A 13314-nucleotide genomic window follows, 5' to 3' on the forward strand; every position below is an offset into this window, starting at 1 on the left:
GGTTTTGGATTTCTATTAATTAGAATAATGTAAGGTATCCAATAATATAAGTTGAACATATGTTTACATTGTAGATGATTATTTCTAAGTATAGTCATTTTTTTCAGTGAATATTTTTGTTATTTAAAATTTGTAGGGATGTCTGGGTGGCTCAGTCAGTTAAGTGCCTTCAGGTCTTGGGATGAAGCCCTACATCAGGCTCTTTGCTCAGTGGTGAGTCTGCTTCTTCCTCTTCTTCTGATCTCTCTTGCTCTTTCTCAAATAAATATTTAAAAAATATTTGTAGTTATTTAAAATTTGTAGTTATTTAAAACATTTCTTTTCAAAAGATACAAGGTTACAAAATAAAAGTAATATAAACAGATATACATGGTGAAGTATATATTTCATCCAGTTTTCATCCAGCCTTCCCCCCAACATCTGCTATAGGTACCTATTTAATTAGTTTCTTGTGTACCTTCCAAGTGTTTCTTTTGCAAATACAAATATATTATTTTCCCTCCTTTCTTACATATAAAGTAGCATGCTAGAAATATATAGTACTGTTTTGCAGGTAATATCACCTGATTATAGAACTATAAAATTTTAGAGTTTGGAAAGACCTTATATTTGAATCCATTTATTTAAAAAACTGTTATTGAGCTCCTATGTGCTAGGTAGGTGCTAAGCACCAGAGTGGAGAACAAATACTTCCTCTTCTCAAGGAGCTCATAGTCTGATGAGAAATTCCTTTTACGGAATCTCTGCTTTGTCACTGTGCAGCCTCAGCTTAAAGAGGTATTCACTACCTGCAGAGACCCATCTATTTACTAAAAGGTTTCTGTTTTGGGGGCACCTGGATGGCTCAGTGGTTGAGCATCTGCCTTTGGCTTGGGTCATGATCCCAGGGTCCTGGGATTGAGTTCTGCGTCGGATTCCCCAAAGGGATCCTGCTTCTCCCTCTCTCTGTGTCTCTTCCTCTCATTCTGTGTGTCTCATGAATAAGTAAATAAAATCTTAAAAAAAAAAATTCTGTTTTTATAATTCCTAATTGTGAACTGAAACTTTCTTTGTAACTTGAATCTCTTTTGGTTTGGACTTTCTAATTTTTTAAAAAATTTTACTTGAGAGAGACAGCAAAAGTTAGTGCAGAGAGGGGAGGGCAGAAGTGGTAAAAGCAGACTCTCCTCCCTGAGCAGGGAGCCCGATATGGGGCTGGATCCCAGGACCCTGGGATCATGACCTGAGCAGAAGGCAGATGCTTAACTAAGCAACCCAGGCACCCGTGGCTTGGACTCTTATATCATGAAATGTTGAACATGTCTTCTTTGAGTCTAATAACTCAAAAGGTACAGTAGATTGCTGGTATAAGAATTTTCTTTCATTCTCCGCTTAATCAAGAGGTTTACTCCCTGCCCCCTGCTTTTGACTAATTTCTTTTAGGGCTTGAGTGATGAACTTGCCTTTGTGGATATTGAAGGCAAATTGGTGAGACAGTGGATCTTCAAAATGGCAGTCTTTTCATGAAAATGCCAAACATTGTTTCTAGCAAAGGTTAATGTCATAGTTTTTTTTTTTTTTTTAAGATTTTATTTATTTATTCATGAGAGGCACAGAGGCAGAGACACAGGCAGAGGGAGAAGCAGGCTCCCCGCGGGGAGCCCGACGTGGGACTAGATCCCAGGTCTCCAGGATCATGCCCCGGGCTGAAGGCGGGATTAAACCACTGGGCCACCGGGGCTGCCCCAATGTCATAGTTAAGTACTATAAATATTCTTTTTTTTTTTAAAGGATTTATTTATTTATTTATTCATGATAGAGAGAGGCGAGACACAGACAGAGGGAGAAGCAGGCTCCATGCAGGGAGCCCAACATGGGACTCGATCCCGGGACCCCAGGATCGTGCCCTGGGCCAAAGGCAGGCACCAAACTGCTGAGCCACCCAGGGATCCCCAGTACTATAAACATTCTAATGCTGCATGAGTAAATAAGAAAATCATCTTTATTTCTCTTTATGAAAACTTCCTCAGTTCTTATAAAGCTGGTTGGTCCCTACTCTGTACATTTAAAACATCTTGTTAAGATTTCTTTATTTCTCTCTCTTTTTCTTTCTTTCTTCTTGTTTTGATTTCATTAGATTTTACTTCCATTTGTTTTCAGGGTTTCCTACAGCACCAGACTGAGTCCTGTGAGCAGCAGTAATAGTAGTTATCATAACAGTTATTAATCAGTTGTCTGTTTTATGCCAGACACTTGTGCTAGAGCTAAGCACTTTATGTATATTGTTTAATCCTTAGCACAACTCTGTGAGGTTTTACAGATGATGCATCTGTGAACTGAAGTTAAATAAAATGGAGTAAGGATTTGAACCCAGTTCTATTTGACTCAAAAGCCTAAGTTCCTTTTTTTGTTTTGTTTTTTAAAGATTTTATTTATTTAGTTGAGAGAGAGAGAGAGCACAAGTGGGAGGGGAGGGGCAAATGGAGAGGGAGAAGTAGACTCCCTGCTGAGCAGGGAGCCAGAAGGTAGGGCTCAGTCGCAGGACCCTGAGATCATGACCTGCACTGAAGGCAGACTCTTAACCACTGAGCCACCCAGGTGCCCCATCAAAAGCCAAAGTTCTTCACAACTGTACTCTATTTACTTGGTACCCATGAGATAATTACTTGAAACAAATGAATGAACCAAGATCTCCCTTCAGGACCTTTTCACACCACTTCTCTCTTTACGTAAATATTCTCACTTGCTAGACTAATATACATTTTGACCTCTTACTCTATGAAGTACAGAAGATATGTTAGGAGGTTTCTCAAAAATGTACAAAGAATGGGGCTCCTGGGTGGATTAGTTGGTTAAGTGTCTGCCTTGGGCGCCCAAGGTCTTGGGATGAAGCCCTGCTTTGGGTTTCTTGCTCAGCAGGGAGCCTGCTTCTCCCTCTCCCCCTGCCTGCTGCTCTCTCTGCTTGTGCTGTCACTTGCTCTCTCTTTGTCAAATAAATAAAATATTTTTTTAAAAATGTGCAAGGAAAACTTACTGAAGTTTAGTAAAACTTAGTGAAGTGCTATGGGCATAGTAGATCTAAGGAAGCTTACTCTTCAGTAAACTGTGGTGATTGAGCCCAACAGGAAATGTGTACTTAAATGTCAGATGCTTTCTTCCATAATATGTTTTCTATTCAAATTTTCCCCCAGATTACTTTGTCACTGCAAACTCCAGCATAGTGATTATCACAGCAGGTGCACACCAGATAAAAGGAGAAACACACCTTGATTTAGTCCAGCAAAATGTGTCCATGTTTAAATGAATGATTCTCAGTATTATCTAGTACAGTCCATGCTGCAAACTGATTATTGTTTCCAATCCAGGTCAGCTTGTTTTGATTGTTCAGTGAATAATTTTTGTGGGATGGGAGTGGGTTTAGTAACTTGGTAGGAAAAAAAAGATTTTTTAAAGATATATATATATAATATACTTATTTACTTTTAGAAAGAAGGAGAGAGCATGAGCAAGGGGGAGGGGGAGAGGGAGAGGGAGAGACTCCTCAAGCTGACTTACCACAGAACATGGTGCCTGGCCCATGGCACGATCCCAGGAGCTTGAGATCATGACCTGAGCCGAAATCAAGAGTTGGCTGCTTAACAGACTGAGCTACCAGGTGCCCTGAAGAAAACATTTCAATTCTGAATTGATATAATAACCAGAATGTGTTCTGATCTTTTAAAGTAACATGTGTTTTGCACAGTTGTAATCAGTGTATATGTACTATATAATGATTTCCTTAAACATTAGCACATATGAAAACATAATTTGCTTAATCATACAACTTTTGAAGTTTACATTCTAAAGGCTCTCATATCTGAGCAGTTTTCTAGATTATTAAGGGTGCAGAAGTGAAAGTAGCACTCTAGTTTACCACCTGACTTCCCAGAATTGTACAGCTCCTCACTAGTGCATGAATAAAGTGGACAAATTCAAGATACATTTTGGAGATAAAATGTGCAAGACTGTTGAATGTATGTAGTGAGGGACAGGGAGGAATAAAAAATAACTTCTGGATTTTTTTTCCTTGAGCAACTGATTGGTTGGTGGCTTGCATTTACTTGGGTTGGATGCTTTTAAGGGGGTGGGAGTCAGGAAAGGAGAGGGTGTTGGGTTGCAGGGAGAAAAATCAAGACTTCCAATTGAGACATGTTAAATTTGAGATATCTGAAGACGTTCAGGAAGAAATACCAAACAAGTTGCTGATTGAGTCTGGAGCTCAAAAATCTGGGCTGGGATATTCAGTCAAATTACTGTATTTTTAAGTCATTTGGAATAGATTTTGTCTGCAGGTAGGACAAAACTGAGTATGTGATTACATTTATGCATCTAATTTTTGATATTGAGGAACTGTTATTTAAATTTTGTTTGATCTTTAAAAAAAAAAAATGGGATGCCTGGGTGGCCCAGCAGTTGAATGCCTCCCTTCGGCCTGGGGTGTGATCCTGGAGTCCCAGGATCGAATCCCACATCAGGCTCCCTGCGTGGAGCCGGCTTCTCTTTCTGTGTCTCTGCCTCTCTCTCTGTGTCTCTTATGAATAAATAAATAAAAATCTTTAAAATAAATTTTGTTTGATAATTTTATTAAATATTTACATGGCTACGAGAAGTATCTGTCTTCTTTTCCCTTTACCCTACATTTTAAATAAGTAGCTATTAAAATTTTTATTGTTTATAAAACATTTTTGTTTTTTTTTTTTTTAATTTTTATTTATTTATGATAGGCACACAGTGAGAGAGAGAGAGGCAGAGACACAGGCAGAGGGAGAAGCAGGCTCCATGCACCGGGAGCCTGACGTGGGATTTGATCCTGGGTCTCCAGGATCGCGCCCTGGGCCAAAGGCAGGCGCTAAACCGCTGCGCCACCCAGGGATCCCAACATTTTTGTTTCTATGTACACTTTTCTCCATCCTCTTTTTTTAAAAATAAATTTTATTTAAGTATTCCCCACATCTAATGTGGGGCTCAAACTTACAACCTCAAGATCAAGAGTTGCATGCTTCTCCAACTGAGCCAGCCATCCTCTTCTTTAGTTAAAATAACATATTATGAAGGGTCACTCCATAGTATTTAGATGTGTCAAATACTATGGAGCGACTTTGGCTTTGTGGTAAGTTTTGAAATCAGAAAGTGTTACTCCTCCAACTTTGTTCAAGATTGTTTTGGCTCTTCTGAGGCCTTTGCATTTCCACATGAATTTTAGAACCAGCTTGTCAATTTCTGCAAAAAAGCCTGCAGAGATTTTGATAAAGAGTACATTGAATTTGTTTTTTTGTTTTGTTTTTTTTTTTTTTTTTGAGTACATTGAATTTGTAGACTAGTTTTGGTAGTATTTCTACCTTGATAATAGTAAATCTTCTGATTGATGTCCATAGGCTGTCTTCCCATTTATTTATTTAGGACTTCTCTAATTACTTTTCAGCAATATTTTATAGTTTTCGGCCTACAAATCTTCCACTTTTTTTGATTTTGATTTTTTATTTTTATTTTTATTTTTTTAAGATTTTATTTATTTATTCATGATAGTCACACAGAGAGAGAGAGACAGAGAGGCAGAGACACAGGCAGAGGGAGAAGCAGGCTCCATGCAGGGAGCCCGACGTGGGATTCGATCCCGGGTCTCCAGGATCGTGCCCTGGGCCAAAGGCAGGCGCCAAACCGCTGCGCCACCCAGGGATCCCTTTTTTTGATTTTTAGATTAGATTTTAGGTAGTAGAATCTTAGAATTTTTTTTTTTTTTTAATTTATGATAGTCACACAGAGAGAGAGAGAGAGAGGCAGAGACATAGGCAGAGGGAGAAGCAGGCTCCATGCACCAGGAGCCCGACGTGGGACTCGATCCCGGGTCTCCAGGATCGTGCCCTAGGCCAAACCGCTGCGCCACCCAGGGATCCCGATTCTTAGAATTTTCTATATACAAAATCATTGTCTGTGAATAATAGTCTTATTTTACCTTTCTAATCTGAATAGCTTTTCTTTCTTGCATAATTGCCTTGGCTAGGACCTCCGATACAGTATTTCATAAAAGTGGTGAGAGTGGGCATCCTTATCTTAGTTTCCAATTTAAGGATAATGTAAGTTGAATGTTTTTCATAGATACTCTTTATTAGGGATATTCCCTTCTATTCCTGGTTTGTTGAGGATTTCTACCATGAATAGTGGATTTTGTCAAATGCTTTTTTAAAAGGTTTCAGAGAGGGAGATTTTGTCAAGTGCCATTAAAAAAAAGATTTTATTTATTTGACAGAGTGAGCAGGGGGTGGGCAGGGGAAGAGGGAGAAGCAAGCTCCCCACTGAGCAGGGAGCCTGACTCAGGGCTCAATCTCAGGACCCTGCCAAAGACAGACTGAGAGCCATCCAGATGCCCTGTCAAATGCTTTTTGTCTCGAGACTTTTTTTTTCTTTGTACTTTATTAATGTATCATGCCAATTGGCTTTTGGATGTTAAGGCAATTCTGGGATAAATCTCCCTTAGTCATTATTTATAATCCATTTTAATGCTGTTTGACTTGGTTTGCTAACATTTTGTTGAGGACGTTCCCATTTATATTCTTGAGGAAAAACGTTTTCCAGGGGGGTCTTTGTTTACCTTTTGGTAATACTGTCTTCATAGAATGAGTAGTGAAGTATCCCTTCTTCCATTTTCTGGAAGAGTCTGTGAAGGACTGGTATTGTTTGAATGTTTAGAATTCCCTAGTGAAGGCACTTGGGCTCAGGCTTTGCTTTTGGAAGATTTCCCAGTTACTGATTTAATCTCTGTTGTAGATCTATTCAGATTTTCTATTTCTGTTAGTTTCATAGTTTGTGTCTTTCTAGGAATTTACCCATTTAATGTAAATTATCTAATTTGTTGGCTTCTAGTTGTTCATAGTATTTCCATATAATCTTATTTCTCTGAGGTCAATAGTAATAATCCCCTCTTTCATTCCTGATTTTGGTAATTTGATTCCTCTCTCCTTTTTCTTGGTCTAGCTTGGCCAGCCTAAGCTTTTTAATTTTGTTAATTTTTTCAAAGAACTCCCTTTCGATGTCAGTTTTTTTTTTCTCTATTGACTTTGTATTTTGCTTCATTTTTATTTCCATCCTAATCTTCATTATCTTTTCCTCTCTTTCCTTTGGGTTTAGTGTGCTCTTCTTTTTCTTATTTTTTAAGATGGAAGGTTAGGTTATTGATTTGGAATCTTGTTTGGTAATGGGCATTTACAGGTATTGGTTTCCTTTTAGGCTCTGAGAAGCTGCATCCCATAAATTTTGGTATACTGTGTTTTTGTTTTACTTGTCTCAAGTATTTTTATATTTCTCAATATTTTCCCCCTCTTTTGAGGAATAAGAGCTAAGTTTTTAAATTTTTCTTGCATTTGAAGTACTCCTTGAGGACATGCTTGGCCCGAGATTCTATGGCATAGTCCTTAACTACCACAGAACAGCAACTTTATAGGGTTTTCCCTCTATCACTTTTACAGACTAATTAGGTTAATTTGGTGTTCAGCACAAAAGAGAGTCACCAAAGTTTGTGTGTATACACACACACACACACTCATATTTGGATGGAACACACAAAGGTGATGGGCTTGGTACTTCTCTAAGGCTTTGGCATCTTGATTATTTCTACATGCTAGGCCATTGTAGATGAGGGCAGCCTTCAGCATCTTATGAAGCCGTATTAACATCCACTAACAGCAGCAGTGCCTTCCTAGGCCTTGGCAGTAGGTTATGAGTGGAGGCAAAACTTACATGGCACCTGAGCCTCTGCCTCTGTATAACTTGGCAATGGGAGGAAGAATCTCTTAAGATTTTGTTTTGAACCACTCACTCATTACTTAGGGGAGTGTGTTGTTTGTCAAATATTTGTGTATTTTTCATATTTATGGTTTTTTTTTTTCAGATTTCTATTCTGGCATGAGAATATACTTTGTATTTCAACTCTCTGAGATTTGTTAAGATTTATTTTGTGGCCTGGCATGGAAAAGATTGCATGTGCCCTTGAGCATATATATTCTGCTGTTGTTGGGGGTTCTGTGTCACTTAGTTCTAATTGGTTGGTAGTATTTGGCTGTTCAGGTCTTCTGGCTCTTTGGTGATTACCTGAATAGTTCTATCCATAATCAAGAGTGGGGTGTTGAAACTTTCGATTTTTATTATTGAGTTGTTTACTTTTACCTTAGTTTTGCTTGATGTATCTTAAGGGCCTATGTTTATAATGGTTATAACTTACTGATGAATTACTCTTTATTATTTTAAAATATCCCTTTGTTTCTAGTAACTTAAAAAATTTGTCTGATACTAATAGAACTACATTAACATTTAATGGTTAACATTTGTATGGTGTATAAATTTCCATCCTTTAGCCTTAAACTTATTTATATCTTTAGTTTTTGTTTTAATTCCAGTGTAGTTAACAGTGTTATAGGACACTCAACTGATTATGCCACCCAGGCACCCCACAAGTTCTTCATATTAGCTGGAGAAGATTACAGGGAAGAGGCGTGCTATGGTGAGAGTAGTCCTTTTTTTCCTTTGTTTTTTCTAAGAACCCTTGAAATCCATTCATATAAAGGTCAAAACTTATCTGTAGTTCCAAGTTTAAAACTGTCACTTTTGGGCAGCCCCAGTGGCGCAGCGGTTTAGTGCCGCCTGCAGCCTGGGGCGTGATCCTGGAGACCTGGGATCGAGTCCCACATCGGGCTCCCTACATGGAGCCTGCTTCTTCTCTGCCTGTGTCTCTGCCTCTCTCTCTGTGTGTGTCTCTATGAATAAATAAAATCTTTACAAAAAAAATAAAATAAAACTGTCACTTTCGTGTTTGGAGAATCTCTGCCAAGATGATAGGCCCTATCTCCAGAGAGATTTTAGTTTAGTGGATTTGGGGCAACACTTAAGACATCTGAATCTGATAGTTCTGTTGAACCTTCCTATTTGAAAACCACTTAGGGCAATTATAACAGCTTTGCTAATACTTAAAAAAATGCCCTGTCATATAATACCATGTAATAAAAAGAATTTTTGGTGTCTTTTTCTCAGTTCCAATGTGGAATGAAGTTTGCTGGGGTCTCTCCGAAGGACCTGAATTTATATTTGGAACTGATAAAGATCCTGAGCAGTGGGAAATGTCCACAAAGTAGTTGCCAGGTAATATGTCAGTTTTGCATTTTCTTTTATTTTTGTGTGATCATATTCACCAGGTTATAAATTCTCAAGCAGTCAGGGACTGAGTCCATCTCACTCACTACTAAGCCTGCCCCTAAACACTGTAGGTACTCTCTTGTTGACAATATATTTTTTCAAATTGTTATATAGTTGTAAAATTGATTTCATATTAATTTCTGTAACTCTGTACTTATCCTCAGGACTGTTTACCTTAAATAACCAACTGCTGTAAGAAATTTCTAGGGGAAAGAAAAAATTTCTAGGGGAAATTCATGGAAACATTTCAGTTTTGTGGCACTGTCAAGATAGGTTGTCACAAAATGGATGTTCAATGACAATTATTTCTTCTGAAGTTAACTTCTGAGCAGCCCGGTGGCTCAGCAGTTTAGCGCCGCCTTCAGCCCAGGGCGTGATCCTGGAGACCTGGGATCGAGTCCCACGTCGTGCTCCCTGCATGGAGCCTGTGTCTCTGCCTCTCTCTCTCTCTCTCTCTTTGTGTGTGTGTCTTCTCATGAATAAATAAAGAAAAATTTAAAAATAAACAAATAAAGTTAACTTCTTATGTTCATGATTTCTTCTAACTCCACAGTGGCTAAGAGATGATTAAAAAGAAAGGATATACTTCTTGGCATGTAACCCTATCTGTAGCTGATTTAATGGAAAGTATTTTGAAGAACCTTAGGAGAGTACATCCAGTTTCTACTGTAAGTAAGGTAGGATGTTTATGTTTGAAAAACCATTTAACATTAACATAAAATAGGGATAAAAGAACATTTGTGAGGAACAATTACTTTTTGAGGTTGATCTTGTGTCTTTTCCTAAAACCTATTCTTTGTTGCTGCTAAAATAGAGAAAGGGGTGGTGGTGGTGGTAGAGGGGCTTATCTTTGTAGACCTTTGTCCTGGTATTTATTTCATTCAATTACATAAAAGTTTAACTCTACAAATATCTGATAATATTGGGAACCATTGAGGGTAGATCTTGCTCCATTTTGAGTTGTTCCCTAAGAGTTCCAATTATGTCCAATGGAGAGACCTAAGAAAGAATCGCTAGTTACAAAAGTACTCCAAGTCTCCTGGAGAAGGGGAAGTTGAGGCCTGACGTAAAACTCTGAATGTGACAGGTTAAAGCCAAATGGACTCATATCATTGGGAATAAAGTAACTGAAATTTTGAAGTGATTCCCTGATAGGAAATGATTGGAGGGTAAGGAGAAAGGAAAAGGAGAGTGGTTCTCAGCAAAAATGGCCAGAGCTTGGGGCCCATGTGGAAAGAGGGCTGGTGAATTTGAAAAATAAAATATGTCTAACCATCTGTTTTAAATTGTTCTCTGTCCTCTTGGTCTGTTTTTCTGCCATAAAGCTGTTAAATACTCATTTACCCAGCAACTGTTGTTTTTCATGTTGTAGACCTTTGTTAGAAGAAAGAAAAGGAAGAATTATTAAACCTTTACTTGCAGGGCCTCAGTGGAATAAAAGAAGTATTCCTTAGTGTTTCTTATGTCCTGGGAGAGAAGGGTTTTAAAGATCTTGTAACGGTAATAAAGCTGACCCCCGCAAAGAGGAGGCTCCTTTGAAAAAGAGTACAGAAACTCTTTGGGAAATTCTGAAGGAGCCAAGTTTTAAAGTTGCTTAAAGCTTCCATTTTGAAGTTAAGGAAGGAGAGATAGTAGTTATAGGATTAGATACGTCAAAATTTTGAACCAACTTAAATTCCTGTTTGAGCATCCAGATGTTGGATGATACTTCATTTTTATAATTTTTACATTTTACATTTTTACAATTCCTATGTGACTAGCTCTTGCCTGTTTTTGTGTGTGTGTGTGTGTGTATATATTCTTTATAAAGAATGATGTGTTCAAAGAATGATATGTGTAAAATGTGTTTGTAGAGTTTCTGATTCTTTTGTTCTGGCTGGTTGATACCTATTCATTCATACACTATAAAAAACCTGTAACTTTCTCTACAAGGTCAAAATGCATGCATACACAAAAATAACTAAATGGTAGTTCCAATCCTAATACTAAATTAAACCTTGATTTGGCCTTGCTTTTATTTTGATAATTTTTTTAAGATTTTGTTTTTTTAAGTAATCAATACGCCCACTATGGAATGTGAAGTCACAACCCCCGGATCAAGAGTCACATGTTCCACTGACTTAGCCAGCCAGGCACCCCTATTCTGGTAATTTTTATAAAAGATCTAAACTGTATAAACCCTTCAGTGATGACTGGGACCAAGGTGGGCATTCTTTTCTGGAAAGAAGTATTAGAGTAGGCTGCCTGGCTTCCTAAGTATTTTGAAACATCTTAAATTGTACCTTTCTTTGTAACCTCATGAATTTTCTACCTCATTTTGACAGAGAAAATTCTATTCTACCTAGATGAGATCTGCATGAACCACAGCTCACTGGTGGTTACAAACTTGGCTACAAACTCACTCACTCACCAGGAAGACGGACTTCAAGTGACAATAAAAGCATGTAGGCACTTTTAGCTTCCTACGTAACAAATTCTCAGGTGTATAGCTTACCACTTGCCACCCTCTTCCTTTCTTCTTGATGAAAACAAGGGGCCCATGTAGAAAGATGGCTGGTTCTGCTTCAGTCAAGCCTAGAAAGGTAACAAATCTAGGCAAGGACTGGTAGGAGGGTACCACCTAGGACCTTTCACAGAAAAAGTCACTCAAATTCCTCAAAAAGTTAGATGTCTTATCTGGTATATCCCATATTAAACAGAGTTTACTTTATATGTTACAGAATAAATAATGCTAAATTTTAACTTGATGGATATTATGCTGTTTGATAAATCAAAAATCGAGCTTATTAGTAAGACTTTAATTTTTCCTAAAAACGTTCAATAAAGAGAAAAATTATGCAACAAATTTTATTTAGCATAGTCAGTCCCAACATTCAGCACAAAAAGTTTACAGAGGATAGAAAGTGCATTAATAAAAGCCAGTCTTTACCAAAAGAAAACAGAAAATATATTATTGATTCAAAATATTTTACACTTGAATGATAAACTGCAATAACTTATTCTGGGCACCTACTGATAAGAGAAAGAGAGAGAAGAAAAGAATGCTTTAAGAAGAGCTCAATCTCCAGCTGATATCAGAGAAGTCAGTAGAGGTCACTGAGACCGGCAGTCTTTCTTGCTTTTTGCATTAGTGCCCTCAGCTGGAACTGTTTACGGGACAGAAGACGCACATGCTGGGAGGGGGGAAAAAGTTTCAACAGTTTAGAATGGATTTGACTCAGGCACGAAGTATCAGACAGTTTGTAACCTAGATGGGATCTAAGAATCCTAAACTCCTATCAACCTTCCTTTGGAACCAATACTTCTTTTGGTTGGCTTTTTAAACTCACTTGATTGATGCTGGCAGGTTGTGTTAAGGAAAGTTCCCTTCTAAGACCCTATGAAGGATCACATTACAGGGAAAGCATCACATTACAGGATCTGGCTTGGGAGTTTGAACTATATCCTGAGATATACCAAGATACCAGGGAAACTTGAACTGTGATCCTGATGAAAGTTACATAAAACTATGATAACTACAACTATCCCCAGTTGTCAAAAAGCAGGGGAATGAGCAGCATAAACCAGCTTTTGGCCATTGCCTAGCAACAGCATATATCTCTGGCTCTCTGGGTGCACCTTTCCCTAAGCTATGGAACCCAAAGAGGGGACACAGAAAGGGAGTCTTGGCTCTCTGACTTATACCCTGACATTCGTGTGCTTGCATCAGGTCCAAGACTGATTTGGCCACTTAATCAGAGTGAGAAAGACAAGATCAGTTAAGTGACCTGACCAGCCTTGCATGTTTACTGAAGCACCAGCAGCAGCTGGATCAAATATCCAAAGGGTGGCCACTACTATTCCTAAAACCATGCTTTTCATGACCCAATAGAGAATGGTACCCCAAACTAGCTCATTACATCTTCACGTATGTATAATAGCATTAAGCCGGAAACAAGAAGGAACTACTCTCTGGTACGAGCAGGGCAGCCCAATACTTTGCGGGGCTGTTTGATCTAGGAAGATGGGTCTAAAATCATGCAATTCTAAGAAAATTAAGAAGAAAAAAACAAAACAGAATCCCAAATGGGTGGGTCAGTCAGTGATCTTAATTTAGATGGTGTATGACCTGAA

General features: G+C 38.2%; 1 protein-coding gene and 1 long non-coding RNA gene across 14 annotated transcripts in view; one reads left to right on the forward strand and one right to left on the reverse strand.

The window, feature by feature from the left end:
- Positions 1–13314, forward strand: part of LOC112667732 (uncharacterized) — a 44510-nt gene that overhangs the window by 5313 nt on the left and 25883 nt on the right. For 2 of the 13 annotated variants that reach the window (XR_007404713.1, XR_007404716.1), the window contains exons 3-7: positions 137–213; positions 8409–8512; positions 9040–9147; positions 9755–9878; positions 11526–11645. This is a non-coding gene — a long non-coding RNA (uncharacterized LOC112667732). Of the gene's footprint in view, positions 1–136; positions 214–3170; positions 3345–8408; positions 8513–9039; positions 9148–9754; positions 9879–11525; positions 12203–13314 lie in introns of those variants that run through there. The other 11 variants (XR_004807888.2, XR_007404715.1, XR_007404721.1 and 8 more) reach the window with 11 other exon arrangements.
- TSG101 (tumor susceptibility 101) overlaps positions 12035–13314 on the reverse strand; it is a 42266-nt gene continuing 40986 nt past the window's right edge. Inside the window, exon 10 of the mRNA XM_025459716.3 lies at positions 12035–12374. Within this exon, the coding sequence (XP_025315501.1) occupies positions 12285–12374 (90 nt within the window). The 3' untranslated portion in view covers positions 12035–12284. The remainder of the gene's footprint in view (positions 12375–13314) is intronic.

The sequence above is a fragment of the Canis lupus genome, chromosome 21, assembly GCF_003254725.2.
Source record: "Canis lupus dingo isolate Sandy chromosome 21, ASM325472v2, whole genome shotgun sequence".
NCBI lineage: Eukaryota > Metazoa > Chordata > Mammalia > Carnivora > Canidae > Canis > Canis lupus.